This window comes from Parasteatoda tepidariorum, chromosome 1 (assembly GCF_043381705.1).
Source record: "Parasteatoda tepidariorum isolate YZ-2023 chromosome 1, CAS_Ptep_4.0, whole genome shotgun sequence".
Lineage (NCBI taxonomy): Eukaryota > Metazoa > Arthropoda > Arachnida > Araneae > Theridiidae > Parasteatoda > Parasteatoda tepidariorum.
The window spans coordinates 30,738,620-30,754,685 of NC_092204.1; the positions used below are offsets into that span (position 1 = coordinate 30,738,620).

The 16,066-nt window shown below is 32.2% G+C and overlaps 1 protein-coding gene across 1 annotated transcript in view; it reads right to left on the reverse strand.

The window, feature by feature from the left end:
- The window catches only part of LOC107447194 (nose resistant to fluoxetine protein 6-like), a 166,013-nt gene that overhangs the window by 95,807 nt on the left and 54,140 nt on the right, over positions 1-16,066 (reverse strand). Inside the window, exon 11 of the mRNA XM_071178308.1 lies at positions 15,293-15,372. Within this exon, the coding sequence (XP_071034409.1) occupies positions 15,293-15,372 (80 nt within the window). The remainder of the gene's footprint in view (positions 1-15,292; positions 15,373-16,066) is intronic.

The window sequence follows — 16,066 nt, forward strand, 5'->3', positions numbered from 1 at the left end:
GTACTCATCACTCAACCATGACCAAAAATACTATTTCTAGGGCTTTACTTTTTAACGGCCATGGTTAAAATGCCATGTAATTTTGATACTGGTTAGATAAAGTGGACTCCGCTTGAGCTAGCTCGTTTGAATCTTCTGCACGATAACCAATGAGAGAACTTTCACTTGTGGCAGTGTTTATATGCTAAGTATACATGTCAGTTGTTTTATACATTGCCAGAATCAAACTCATTACCCTAGTTCTCTAATAAGCAGCGTGAAAGATATTTTAACCTGCTGTGCCACAAGAGCACCCTGTATCAAGCTATTAATCCTTTTTAAAAATCAAATAAATTAAATTTCAATTTAAAATGTTACGATTTTATAATTATACATCCCATGTTATCTATTTTGAGTCATAAATTCAAAACTAAAATTTGAAATTATACACTGAAAGCTGTGATGTTAGAATAAAACATTTTTAAACATTACTTTTTCAAAAAAAATAATAACTAATTAAAAATTTATAAATCATTAGAAGATTGCCTTTTTCTCCCATGCTTACACCATATTTAAAATATAAATAAAGCATAATCTTATTTTTTTCTTCAGGTTTATATCAACTGTAAGTTTAGTAACAGTTTGAAACAATTATAATTATGTATCAATGTCAATTGTTTTCAAAAATAGCTAATGATTGAAAGTATACTTTTCATAATTATAATAAAAATTCGAAAACATTCTTCATTGTTTTTTAAATTATTCAATCATTCTGTGATAGCTCTCGAATATAAACTAAGATAAACAAAAAAGAAAATTGGTATTTCAAATAAAAATGATTTCTTATTCATAGCAATCGCCACATTGAAAACCTCATACATAATTATAATCAAACACTACAGAACGAATATAGGGCACTTTAAAAACATTCCTCTTGCATTTTTATAACATCAATCGAACACATTCGTAGACAACTGCTTCCATCGGTGGCGTGGTTTTTCACTGATGTGCGCATGCGCTTATTCTCCGCTACATGATCGTACCGAAGAAAAAGAAATGAAAGGCACAAACGAATTTGAGAGGCACAAAAGAAGCGGGAAAATCTTTTCGTACCGCGCATTGACTGGCGTTTGCTTTGGTGCCTTTAATTTCTCGTCGTGCCTCTCATTTTTAAAGGCACATTAGTTATGTGCCTCTTACGCGAGAAAATACACGGTACATTTAGCTTGTGCCTCTGAAATCAGAGGTACAGTTTTTAGAGTGTATAGTTGGCCGTGTAACAATTACAGCATTTTGGAGGTGTTGTTCTGTCTTTGTTGCATTGATATGACCTGTGGTTTTAAACACATTTTACACACCTTGCAGGTGCATTGCAATGGCTTTGCGTATGTCCATAATTTTGGCAGTTGTAACATTGTAAAGGTCCTCGATATCGTTCGATTTTGATCGGGATCTGCTGTATGTTGTTGACTTCGAATACTCTATGGTGATTCGCAGTTGATGTTAGGATTATGAGAAAAAGTGGAAGGAGCCGATAGGCCTCTCCCATTCTCTTCTTAAACTGCACTATTTTAAGGGTTTCAATATTGTTTTTCTGTATTGATGGCATCTGTATCAAAGTTCCCCAGCAGGCCCCGGACCAAAGCCTTAATAAATCTGGCTTGTAGTGTTATTTCAGGTTTGCTGGGCGAATCTCGTTCTTTGTCGGTATCCTCCTTAGGTTTTGTTGTCGGCAAGATAGTGACGTCATCTGTTGAGTTATGTTGACTAGAAGGACAGCTGTTTGTAGACATGAGTGTAGAATTATCTTCAATTATTTTGACTGCATTTTGCTTTTTCTTCTTCTTTTTTCTTTTCTTTGCTGGTGGTTCTGTATTATTGTTAATATTGATGTCCGTGTCAGTTTCTGTATTCGGGTTTTCATCTTTATTTTCCATGGTTATGTCTTCAGTGCTTGGATTAGTTTCAGTCATTATTGATTCGACTTGAATCGATTTTTTGTTCATCTCCTTGTTTTCTTCTGCTTGCAAGTTTTTCCTCTTCCATCTGACGTGATAAGCTGCATTTGTCAGTTTTAGGAAGTATGAGTATTCATAGTCTCCAGGGTAACTTGATCTTATTTGAATGAGCAGTTTGCTAAGTAATTTAACTAAACGAATCAGCTCCTCTGTATCAAACTGAGTGTAAAACTGTACAAGATCATCAATATGTTCATGTTCAACTGGTGGAATATATCTTTTTGAAATCCCACAGGTAGCAATGATTTCTCCTAATAACATGGATTCTTTGCAATGCGACGGTGAATTACGAGCACAGAGTGAGACCTTTGCACCACGAGCTGTTTTACGATACGGCATGATTTGAAAAAACAAAATGGTGGGCTCAAAATCCAGACATCAAAATGGTCAGTTTTCAGTATTGTCTTTCCCGACTCAGGAACCTGACGAGATCAAAATCTGTATCACTCACCTTGTTTGTAACGTTCAGGATAGTCAGCATCAATTCAGCATGACCGGCATCGCAAGGGAGAGGAGTAGAGCATGACAAGCATCAGTCCATCATCCTAGACCAGCATGACATCAGCGTCGGACGTTGTCCTAAAGCATTTTTATTTTACCGACGACATGACCATGAAACCTTCTAAACAACCATGAAAGTATCACATATATGCTTTATTTTTTTTAAGAACATTGGTGATCAGAAACATAAAAATTTAAGTTTATAAATGTAAGGATAGCATACATTTACTACCACTTTAAATAAAAAAATAAAATTTGACGCAAAATGCGTAAAAGTTAGCAGCTAAGCATTTATTTATATGATAATACTATTGTGACGTGCGAAAAAGGAACGAGTTGGTATTTTAATCAACTCTTTTTTGTGAATCGATTCATCAAGTTCGTTTTTTAAAAATAATCTATTATTTTTTTCTTTTTGTCAATATTTGGTATTCTACACTGTATCAGCTTATTCAGAGCTACTTCCACACCCTAGAGTACAAGGTCTAGATTAATGGTTCCAAATTGGTGTTCCGTAAAGCCCTATGGTTCCGTGGGAAAGTAGCGGTTACACGAGATAGTACTTTTATAGCCACCCAACTAGAACATTCAGCTTCTGCACCCTAGAGTACGAGGGTCTAAAAAAACGGTTCCCAAATGATAATCCGTGGAAACATAGGGTTCCGTTAAGAGCTACAGAGGTTCCACGAGTTAGTACTTTTTATAGTCAGTGATGAATTTCAAATCCTCAGATTGTATTTAGATACAATCCATAATTTATTTAACATTTCGGTTACTTTTAAGAAATTAATTTTGAGAAAATGCCAATAAAATAGAAATGACATTTTTCAAAAGAAAATATAATATCTCTAATAACAATATAATGAATAAATTATGAAAAGGACAGGCATTCATAAAATATTGTATTAGTATTCCTCATCACGCTTTTCCGATCAAAATAATTATCATCTTTCATAAAGAAATATGTTTCCTTAATAACCATTTTCAACATTTGTAGCAGCTTTTCTAAATTTTCATTTCGCAGTAAACCATAATTCGGCTTATTTTAACTTATTCAAAAATTATTTATTTTCAACTTAAACACTAAAAAAGACTTCGTAATTAGACTAAATATAGCACAAGAACTGGAAATGTAACTTTCAAATATTACTGACAAAACGATGAAAATTCTTCCATCTTCTAGTTAATTTAAAAAATAGTCTTTAATAGACTATTACCTTAAAAAACTTCATTTATAAAGTCAGGGGTTCGGCCGAAAGAAGGTTAATTATTTAGGGTTCGTAGCCGAAAAATATTTGGAACCGCTGACCAAGATCAACTAATTCAAACATTGAAACAGTCTAAACTAATTTGTACGACCTACTCTTATAACGACTCTTTCATTATAACGACCATTTAAAACGAAGAATCAAAGAATCGATTGGCACATCACTAATACTACAGATAATTCCGAAGAGAAAGCAATTATTAGCCATTTTAACACAGCTTTCTTTTAAACGGGTATTATATTTTTCAAAAACAATGGTAGAATGGTAGAAATCACATAAATCTCGGTATGCTGCTGCAAAGCGGCATTATCCGATTCATCGGTAGTAATAAATCGATGACGAGGAGGAATGGAGATGGGAAATTTTTGACAATAGTGTATATTCATTGTTAATATTTATTTATATCAGAATTCTATTGTTAATTCTTAAAAAAAAAAGCAATTATTAGCCTATTTTGATACAGCTTCTTTTTAAACAGACATTGCTGTTTTTCGAAAAAGTTTAGAGCGCTATCACAGAAGCTCCACTGTTATCATTTCTTTCGCAAATATGCAACATTTTAATAGAAGTCAACTCAAAAAGTCTTTTTGTAGCTAAAGTGGTAGAAAAATTATGGGTTTTATAGCGGTGACTTTTGACGTCTACTTAGAAATAAATGGTAATGGAATATAAGAAATTTATGGATAATGTGTGTGAGAATTTTAAAATTATTTTTGTATTAAAAAAATTTAAATAAATTAATACTACACATTATCAAATGGAAAGTGTAGAAACACCACAAGATGATGTATCATAGTTACTGATAAAACATTGCAAAAGTTGTAATGTACAAAAAGTGTGGTTCATAAAAATATTTCAGTATCTCAGATATAAATAGTTTGAACCATTGATGGAAGCTTCTTACAAAACGCATCAAAAATAGCTCAATTTTTTTCTCAAACTGCAAAATGAGAACTTACCGCCTTGTCCCCAAGTACACGATAATGTTATAAACGCTAAACACAGACCCCAAGCCAGTCTGTGAGTGGAGCCATATAAAGTTGAGACAAAGACGCCTGGGTGAGCGTGCATTCCTTGGTTCCACTTGTAAGTCAAAGTCATCATAGTAAAGAATGTCATAAATGACAGAAACCAGCCTATGGCATTAATATGCTGTTAATAAAAAGTTTAACTTAGTCAGCAGTTATAATGAACAATGTCATAGTGAGTCAAAATTCCTGAACTACTATTTAATGAAACTATTTGCATTTTTAAGTGTTAAAGTGAAACTATTTGCATTTTTAAGTGTTAACTTAAATTATTATTAGTTAGCAACTGATTATTTTTACACATATTTACTCCAACATTACACCTAAAACAGAGGTATAACTGGGCTCAGAGATGCCAACTTGCTCCATTTTTTAAAAGAGTATTTTCTAACGGTAACGAAATTTAGGTTAATTTCAACTTAGTATTTTTCATTGTAAGTCATTTTTTCCACCACTACTTATCAAACATTTGAAGTGTCATATAAAATACATCTTTGTTAATCATGTGGTTACTTTTTAAAAAGTAAACGTAATTATCCTTATTTTACAAACTTTACTGTTTAATTCGCTACCAATTTATTAAAACTTTTGCAGAAAGCGGAGCAGTTTTCAACCCAGTTTACAGCACCCGGAGACGAACTCAGTTTTTGAGCTCCCTTGCAATATAATCTTGGACATGAGGGACTATTTTAAATGACGTAAAATCAGAACTCTACCGCCCTTAGCATCGTTTTGTTAAATTTTACATTGAATAAGATTTTAAAACAACAAAAAAAAAATTTAAAACAACGTAAATCGATATCTTCCTAAACTTTAATTCTTTAAAAAAAAAGTTAAAAGAATATATGTTATTAATACAGTTCCTATTACAATTAGGTGTTAAATAAATAAGTAATAGTTTACCAATAAAAGGCACTGGATAAAGTCCGTCACACTTTCACAATATATATTAACTTATGCAACTCAACTTCCTCCCAGGCATTATTAAATTTCTATCTTGCTACTTTACAAATAAAACCTTTCAAGTCTCTGTGAAAAATAACAAATCATCAAAACGCAACATCACAGCCGCAGTACCTCAGGACGGTATTCTTGAGCAGATACCATGCATTTTATATACACATAATTTCCCAATAATAAAAAAAAAAAACAATACAATAGCATCAGAGCCTTATGTGCGGACAATACTGGAATCTTAATAAAATCAAGAAACCCAAACCTGGCCCTACAGAAACTGCAAGAACAGATCTGCGAAATAAAAGACTGGTGCGTTAAATGGAAAACTGCTGTCAATGTTGGAAGATCCCTAATACTTGTTATACAGAAAAGGAGAATAAAAATATATCTACAATCCCATCCTTAAAATTTTTAATATCCACACGCCAATAGTAAAAAAGGTAATTTATCTCGACCATATAATAAACGGTAGATTAACCTGGAATGATCGTATTAAAATCATAATTAGCAAAGTACATGCAGCAATAATCATAATCCAGCCTCTAATACACAACCAAAACATGTCGCTAAAAACAAAAGAAACTACTATATACATCTATGATCTGACCAATACTTTCATATGCATCACCAGCCTGGTCTACAGTTCCATCCATCCTTGGTTTGATAAAAATGGTGTTTTAATTAGGCTCTCAAGTGGTCCGAAATTAGAAAACGTTTGCATAGCGTTTGCCTTACGCTAACAGCAACTCTAGCTTTATTTTCCATCTCTTGGAGACAAGGTAATTAACAAGAAAATTTTCGCTCATGTTCTGTAAAAATCGACTAACGTTACCGTTTGGGGGAACCATAACCCTATTCAGATCTCTCTAATAACTTTACTCTTTACCCCTTTAATGTTGTAATGCAATGGAGGGAAAAATTGTTTATTCATTCATTTATTTATTTTCTTCAATGAATTTTTTCCCCTTCGTATATCGACTTTAAAAGTTTGAAAAAAGCTAAATTTAGCTATATCTAAAATAAGTTGATTTCTTACCAAAGAAACACTTTTGTTCAAAACGTGTATTTAAACGAAGAAACATTAATAAGTTCAATTCGTAGTTTTAAAACATCAAGTGTTAATACACTGCGATTATACATATCTGTCTATATTATATAAAACGCTAATACGTATGTATCAATAAAACCGATGATATTTCTTTTCTCGCGTTGGTAACAGTTTTCATTTTTAATTGATAGACTTCGGCGCGCAAGAGCACGTAGTGAGCATCATATGGCTAATCTATATTATATAAAACGCTAATACGTTTTAATTGATAGGCTTCGGCGCGCAAGAGCACATAAAGCATATCATATGTCTAATCGGGTGAATTCTCACCGAATTATCAAAAAAATTCTCACAAAATTATCTTCATCGAAGCCGATGCATTACATCCGGCGTTCAGTACTATTTCCTATTGTTTTACAACACGTGGTTTTAGCCCTCTGGTGGGAAAGACTTAAAAACAAAAGTTACTTTTCTCAACAACTAAAATTTAGAATAGTGTGATTAAGAAAAATATGTGAACTGTTTGCGATTTCAAATTAATATTGAAATGCACAGGTTTAGAATTTTCTACAGTTAAAGTTTTCGGAACTTCAGTGTTCAAAAAAGTATACAAAAGCTAGACGTTAAGAACGTATCCAATGCGCGAGCAAAGCGAACATCGGATTGCGAAGCAATCCGAAATGGTTGGTGGTTGGCGAGCGCCAGCGAGCAGGGGGCGAAGCCTCCTAGTTTTTGTTTATTAGTTTTGCTTCCTTATACTTTACATATATATGTTCGAAGCACTATAGAAAAAGCTAAGGGGTGAAATATTTTTTACTTATATATAACTAAGATACTAATTAAGAACACAAAAATACAAAACATTTTACAAAAAATGTCAAGAAAAATTGCATACTTTGTGTTTCTTTCAAGTTTAAAATAGTGATCCGAATACACTAAAGAAATTGGTCTAAAAAAAGTGTTGGCAAAATATTTCCTTTTATATCCACTTACAACCTTTCTGAACTAACACGGCAGTACAGTCAGGAATAAAAGTAAAATGTTTTTTGATACACTGAAAACAATTGTAAAACAAACAAGATAATACTTCTGGTATATGGCCTCTTTTGGTCGCCAAGATGTAACCAACAATTAATCCAATAGCGCAAGTAGGAAGGTGAAAATGAATTGGTGTGTATCCTTTGACAGCATAAAAAAACCAATCTCTGTAAAAAAAAAACGTATTTAAGAACTGAAAAAAATACCTACACCAAAACAAACTACAAAATATTGAAGTCAAACACCTATTTGATTAGTCCTGTGTCTCGAGTTTGAGTAAAAAGTAAGGCAATAACTTATACGCATAACGCGTAGGTCAATAGCATATTAAAGTTTATAGCGATATGAAATGACAGTTTGGGAAAATATACGTTTTCTAGAACAGTAATAACATAATATGTTTATTTTTATTGCTTCGAATAGAAATTTTTAAGCAATTATATTGTTCTTCTAAGTAAGCATACCCAAAAATTTAGAAACTCCTGCCCTAGCAGTTTAAACGAGTTCTATATTTGGTAAAATAAAAATTAATTTCCTTTAATTTATTCGAAAATTAGGAGCATTAAATTTAATATGAACTTCTTATTGACTAGTTTTTTATAAGGAAACTTACGAAGTTAAATATTTCAAAAATTTAACACTTAATGACTTACTCGAGATTCAAATGTGATAGAAGATAAGTTGGTGGAAGCTTGTAATAAAGATGAGAACATGTTGCTAGCAAAACACTCATGACGATTACAAATGCAGCTAATAAGAATCCTCTTCCCGGCCTTCTACATTAATTTTTAAAAATAATAAGAATAATATTCAACAATGCACTTTAATAATAATGGAAGTAAAATCTACATGATTTGGACAAAAACATAGAAAGATCTCTTTGTAAACAATCTTTATTTTTGCAGCAAATGTTTTGGTAGGCGTAATGTGACAAAACTTGAAAGATTACGCGTGAAGCTTTTAGAAATAATGTCCTTTTTACCCATGCAAAATTTGTCCCTACCAAAATGAGCGTAAAGAGTCAAAATATTTTTTTTTAATTTCTTAAATACCACTATAATTTTAAAAACATATTTATATCTTTATCTTATAGCATAATTTAATTATTTGCAATTGATACTTAACATATGCAACGTCCTCCATTTTTAAATTTATTAACTTAGATCAGGGTTTATTAACCTGTGGTTCATGAGTTATATTTTGGGGGTCCGCTGACTACTCCTGATTTTTAAAACGTTTGGAAGCCTACCCATTGCTTGTAAATCGAACTATGGCAGCTATAATTCCGTTTGCTACAGTGTATCTTTGCGAAGCAGAATTTTCCACACTTGTGACAATAAAAATATAACATCGAAATCGATTGAATGTTGAACATGATATACACGTTGCTTTGTCGAAAACCATCCCCCAATTAAATTTATTAATTAAGGAAAAGCAGCAGCAACCTTCACATTAAAAATTTTGTATACTATTAAAATAATAAAATTAAATGATTTCTAATAATTGATGTTTTTTGCAATTATTTTTTTTCACAGGGGGGTGGTTCGTGACTTCTTAAAAAATTTTAGAAGGGGTCCATTATATCAAAAAGGTTAAGAAACACTGACTTAGATGAAGGAGCACATATCCCCTAGCGTTAGGCACTCCGATAAAACTGTATCAGCCAGTCAGTAAATAATATTTGCCTATCTCATCTCGGGCAATACACCACTCCATGCACTTGCGAAGCTTGGGGTTTTACACCAAGGGGTGGCCAGAATTAATTGTACTGTAATTCAGTATATATTTTCTCCGATACATAAGGAGAGTAAGCTATTTTTTTCCCCTCACATTTTTGCTTTGGCAACTCTCAACTCAAATACAATCAGATGAATGAGCTAGAGCCCCTCACAGGGATAAAAACCGCAAATAGGAATAGGTAAAAAAAATATTTGCATGAAGCGTGCCGAAGGACACTATAGTCCGTTCAACGAGAATTTCAATTGAATCGACAGAGCTTTCGCTTTTATAGAAAAACGAAAACGATGTTTGGTTTTTGATACCTTAAAATTAGATAAGAAAGTGCAAAATTAAAATATTTACATGAAAATACGTTTCTAATTGTTTCAGTAAACACGTAATTTTATTTTAAGATCAGTTTTAATGCATTTTTAAGTTTAGAATCAATTAGTTTTAATATATTTTGCATAAATATCTATGCAAAACATAACTTTTATAATTCCATCGTAAAAGTCGTATAGAATTGAAAGAATATGTTAAAAAAAATACTCTTTATTTTTATAATTACAATTTTTTTAAATTTATTAAAAGTTAAATAATATTTAAAATAGTTTTATGTTTCCCCGATTGATTTAAAAATATATATGAAGGAACTGCATTTATTTGTATTTTTAAACTGTTAATTATCTTTATTTTTCTAAGGGAAGTATTACGAAAATAATTACACTAAAAGAAACTTGGAACTTTTTTAAGTATCTCACAAAATCTTTTGTTAAGAAATATACATCCACTTAAACTATAAAAAAAGCAGTTTGTAAACCTCGAATTCAATAGGTTTTTGAAAATAGAATCAAGTGTCAAAATTATTTAATTTTACGTAACATTTGAATTTCTGTAATTAATCAACAACTGTACCGAAAACAAAAATAATTTTATTAAACTACGCAGAAAAGAACAAAATTTTAAGAATTACTGTATTAACGATGAATTAAACATGGATAATAACGAATAATGATATCATTAAAAAGTAAAAATGAAACTAGAAACTTATCTCAGGATTCACTCTCAGAACTTGTAGAATCCTCGTCGTTTGAATTGATATTTATTTATTACTAGAGAATTAACAGTGTTCTCGATGGCTTCGTCCAAATCCCACATCTCATTTTCGATTTTCTGCGTATGTTCTATGCAATTTTTCCACTTTTCAACTCCAATTTCATTTAAACTTCTCATGCACAATCCTTCTTCTTCCGATAACTTGAAAGTTTTGTTTTCTTTGGCCAGTGAACCTTTCATTTGGGCCCAAATCAGCTCAATTGGATTTAATTCAGTGCGATATGGGGGAATCCTTAAAATCATTATATTATTACGTCTAGCAAGTTCATCCACCGCGAATTTGTCAAATATGTGCTTATGAGCCTTCACTATATCCAGTAGTTCAGTTTTTAGCATACCTTCTTCATCACTAACAATGTTTTTAGATTTTAGCCAGTCTTTAATTACTTCTTTGTCCATGATGTGTTAGGAATTCTTTCTTCTTTACGAGAGTGATATGGTGCATCGTCCATCACAACGACAGAGTTTGGCTCTAGAAAGGGTAGAATTTTCTCGAACCATTCTTCGAAACACGCTGCATTCATATCCTAATTGTAATCCTTGTTTTTGTTCGATTATAAAGTAAAAGCCCTTCTTGTAAAAAGCGTGCGTCGCTATCAATGTGCGTAATAATAAGTCTCTCACCTTTACAAGAAGGCGATTTTAATCCCGTAGAAAGACCAAATAAAAATGCCTGATTTGACGAGATAATGGACGTATCATTCCACACTTTGTCTTGTGTATGTGCAGCATTCAATCATGTCTCATCCATATAATAAATTTTTCTTCCCTCTTGTCTCATTTTGTTAATTGTTCTTAAATATCTTCGCCTCCACAAAATTATTTCATCTTTTTCGATGAGTGAGCTGTTCCGTCCTCGTTTCTAATGTTTGAAGCCTATTTTTAACAGGGAATAAAATGTCGTTCTTTTCAAGTTTGGTAAATCAGAATCATCGTTCACAGCTATGAGAACTTTGTTTATTGTAGGAATTTCGTTACGGCGGAAAAAATCATGAACTTTTCTTCTTACAGCATTGTTGTCGAAATCGTCAATGCCATCCAAAAAAGTTTTACGAGATTTAGTCCTCTTCGGTGAATGTAATATACCATCCCTTTTATATTCTTTAATAATTCTGAAAACAGAAGCTGTGCTAACTCCCGCTGCAGAAACCGCATGGTCAGCCACATCAATGATTGGGACATCTGGTTTTGAATGCACTTAAATATTCAATATTATTTCCTTCTCTGCTTTACTAGCCCATTGTGCAGCTCTAGTGCGACGTAAATGAACTACAACAACAACATTTCTCTGCTTTACTTATGTAAAATTTCTGCTGCCGTTATTTAGGAAGACTTAAATCCATTACTCTATTTTCCATATTGCTCATGAAACACCTGCAAAAAGACACAACGGCGAAACAAACAACCCTCTAAAAAATAAGAGTTTTTGCTTGACTGATAGGCGCTATTTGTCATTTTTCCGGCTCCAAGTAGACAACTGTATTGAGTCAAATAGCACGCTGCTTTGTTTACTTTCACTATCAGTTCTCGTTGAACAGACTATACTCATGTTTGAGCGAGAAAAGCCGAGACTCACCAGCTAGATGCTACAAAAGCGTGAAGGACCACATTTCTAACTTCTCACAGTGCGAGTCCCGCCCCAGTAGAGAAAGCCATTTTAATCACTAAACCTCATCTCCTGCATCATCAGCCCATCGACTGGTTTCCTTAATTAAGGAGCTACAAGACCTACTAAAGAATCAAAAAGTGTTTGGACTCCTGCAAACCATTCTCAAGGGGCTTACCCCCTGAACACTGATGATTTCCTGAAATCAACGCCAGTCTACCACCATTAATGCTGAACTTTTTTTTCGTTCTCTTCTCTATTTATTCTAGATTCCTATCCACGGAATCTACATTATCGACTTTTGATCTTCAATGAATCGGTTAATGCTATTTCCAACGTTACAAAAATATTTGGTATTACATCTAAGTTTAAGTGTCCTCATTTTAGTCGATCGAACCAAATACTACTAATGTTAAAAAGGCATTTTTACTTCATGAACTTGTGCAAGTAGGTTAGTCAGGTAAAATCTAACAAAATATTTGCTGGCAGAAGAAACATCGTTTGCATAGAGCTTAACCCCTGTACTACATTCTCTTGAATAAAGCGCTATATGTCATTTTTAGTATATTTACTAAATAATTTTGAGATATCCATTACTTAAGAGGTAAGAATGCATTCCAAAAGCGTTTATTGTAGCCTGGTTATTAGACGGTAATGTAAGTATTGTCTCAAGTGGATCATTTTTAATCTCTATCACCCCTGGAATTTCCTGAAATAAATTTTAGGTAACTTACAACGATAAAAAGCTGACAATAAAAAATGTCTTCGTCATTGTTTCGTTTTTGAGAGAAATTTCCTTTACAACTTAGAATTACCGAAACATATATATTTGCTCACATGAAATATCACACACAATTCGCTCCCTGCAAGAAAAGTGACACAAGTCAAAAACAGCAATTTTGAGGTTATGTCAACAGAAAATATATATGAAGCGTCACAACAAGCTCAAAAAGTATCTCATCTCTAGATTGTGCTGAAGATTATGCTATTTCAGAATAAATTTTATAGTATTCGTTGATTTTCTCAAATGCTGTTTTTTGATTTGTGTAAGTTTTCTTGCCGGGGTGCAAATTATACTTTTCTAGTCAAATATAAAAAGGGGTAATCACAGAAAGTTTAACTTTACAGCCTTAAAGATAGACATGAAATACTCTTCCTAAAAGTTTTTTAATTCTTTCAAATGACCTATTACAGCGTCATTTGACTCTAGAACTGACATTTGGAGTGATAGAAATTAAAAAAATAATCTATTCCATTCTCTGTTGCATTGTTCGAAATACTCAGATAGTGATATGAAGAGAGGTTAAGCATGAGCACTTTAACTAAGGAAATCCATTTTAGCTTCCGTTACTACCGAAAGTTTAAGGCACTTATGTTTATAAGTATGCAATCTTAATTAAGTGACAAAATTTGAACGAAATTTGTCAAATAGTTCTCGAGAAGTCAAATTTAAATTTTTTTTGAAATCGGTAACATAAAAACTATTCAACCGATTTCGCTTAAATTCTGTCCCTTTGTAAGCTGTCCCTTAGTAAGCTGATCAAAATGGTCACCCACCCGCCTACTGACCGCAGCAAGTGATGCTTAACTTCAATGTTTTATTGGAAACTGCGTCTTTACGATCAGTCCATTGCGGGACATTTCTGAAAAAATAATAATAAATAATTTATAATTATTAATTATATTTTTTCCGAATAATTAACTTTAGATAACAAAATTTTGTAATTGTGTGCAAAGATTTTTCATATCGCTTAAAAATTTCGCAAAACATGCAAAATACTTGCTAAATTCGATTAAGAGATCTAAAACTTTCGACTTCTATCTTGTTTGAACTATTTCAGATTGCGGTTGCCCCATTTTTTATTCGGAGTGTTTTGTGTCAGATTTAGAAATTTAATATCGCCTGCTCTATTTAATTAGCACATTTAAGGCTATGCCCTCAAACCTTTAAGATGGCGTCTTATTGCGCGAAAATCTAATAATTAGATCAAAAGGGTACAGGGTGTTCACTATTTTTTCGCACTCGACACTTACAAACTGCTTTCCATTTTCAGGATTTTATCATACAGTATAATATTCTTACTTTTCAGAAATAAGTTTCGATTGTTTCTATGATCCGCCTTCTTTTAAGTTATTTTATAAACAATTTAAGTAAGAATGCTCCATTTCTGGAACATATATCATCTTAGAGAGATTAAAGATAGATAACTCAAATTTTTCAATTTAATCAGTCATAGTTTTAGAAGCTGGAAATTCCTATCCAGCTGAATGTATCAATAATTAAAATTGCATATCTTGTTATGAACTGTATCAGTTAAGTTTTATAGCGAAACCAGTTGCTAATTGCTCCAGACAGCCCATAATTATTATCAAGAGGTGGTCTTTAACATATGATTTTTGAATTATTGTAAGTTCGATTTACAGGATTTTTACTCACCACTAGTTGCAAAGAGTTATGTAATACTCTACTTTGTTAAATGTAAGTTGGCAAAATTTCGTTTGAAGTTTTCAACCATTTTTATTTTTAAACTTTTTTTTTATTGTATCCGGAGCAGTTAACATCTTTGGAAATTTTCTATAATTTTGATGAAAACTTGCTACCACATTTTTCGCTAAGGCTTTTTTTCTACTGTTTCAAAATAAGAGTGCGGCATGTAAACAGTTAAACCAAAAATCAAATAAAAATCCATAATTCTTTGTTTGTCTTAACCCTTTGCACTCGAAGTCCTTTCAACTGTTAAAAAAATGGACTCAACCACTATCATTTTGGAAGAATTTTTGCAATCTCACCTTGTGAAATCCGAGGATCACTGATTGGAGTGGTAACTAAACATTAAGATGAAAAAAAAAATTCACAATTAGAGTATTGGTTTTTTTACAGGTGACAGTAGTGACTGACAGTCACCTCTCGCGTGGGAAGGTTTAAAACAAGGAAAATTCTTTCATAGAGATTAGATTTCAGGTTATTAGCATAACTAATTTCTTCTATTTACTTTGTAAGCAGCACAACTTACCTTCTCATGATTGCGCAGACAAACAAACTCGCGATAAATACTTGGGTGTCCGCAGATAAGTACCAAGTCCATCCTAAGCACTAAAATAAATAATCCATTCATAAATGAGACAATGAAAAATTTAAAAAATGGAAAATAGGACAACAAAAGCTGACGTCGTCAGGTCGACAGCTTCGGATGTCATACATGCAAAACCTTTTCTATTGAGAAAGCCAAGACAAAAGTCAAAAATTGCTTTCTCTGTACCCCAAAGGTTTTGCCAAAGTCCCGAAAAAGAATGAAATACATAATATACAAAAAAACACAGAAGAATACAATATTAAATACAATTTAAAATACAGAAGTAAGAGCGAAAGGTTACTTGAAATAAAAAAATCAAATAACTAAATATCACAAATGTCTGCAAGACACAACTGAAAAAAAAATAAACATAAAAACAAAGCCCCCTATTCTGCTCGGTTTAAAGCAAAAAGGACAGGAGTTAAGAAAGTGCTGACGTCATTAAACGAAAAGCCTGACCGAGGAGACTTGAACAAGATTGGAATTTTGCTAAACCAAATGAAAACCTAATAATATTCAATCATTTTTCTAAATTTTAAAATCTATATTACAAAAATCAAAAGGAAAACCATTACTTTCTAAATTTTTGAAAAAATTACTAGTTTGCCTTTTGAAAACTTAAAACATTATTACAGATTTTATTAATTCTAAACAATTGAGAAAAAACTAAATTTTTGAAAATTTTACTGCTTAAATTAGTATTAAAATTACAGA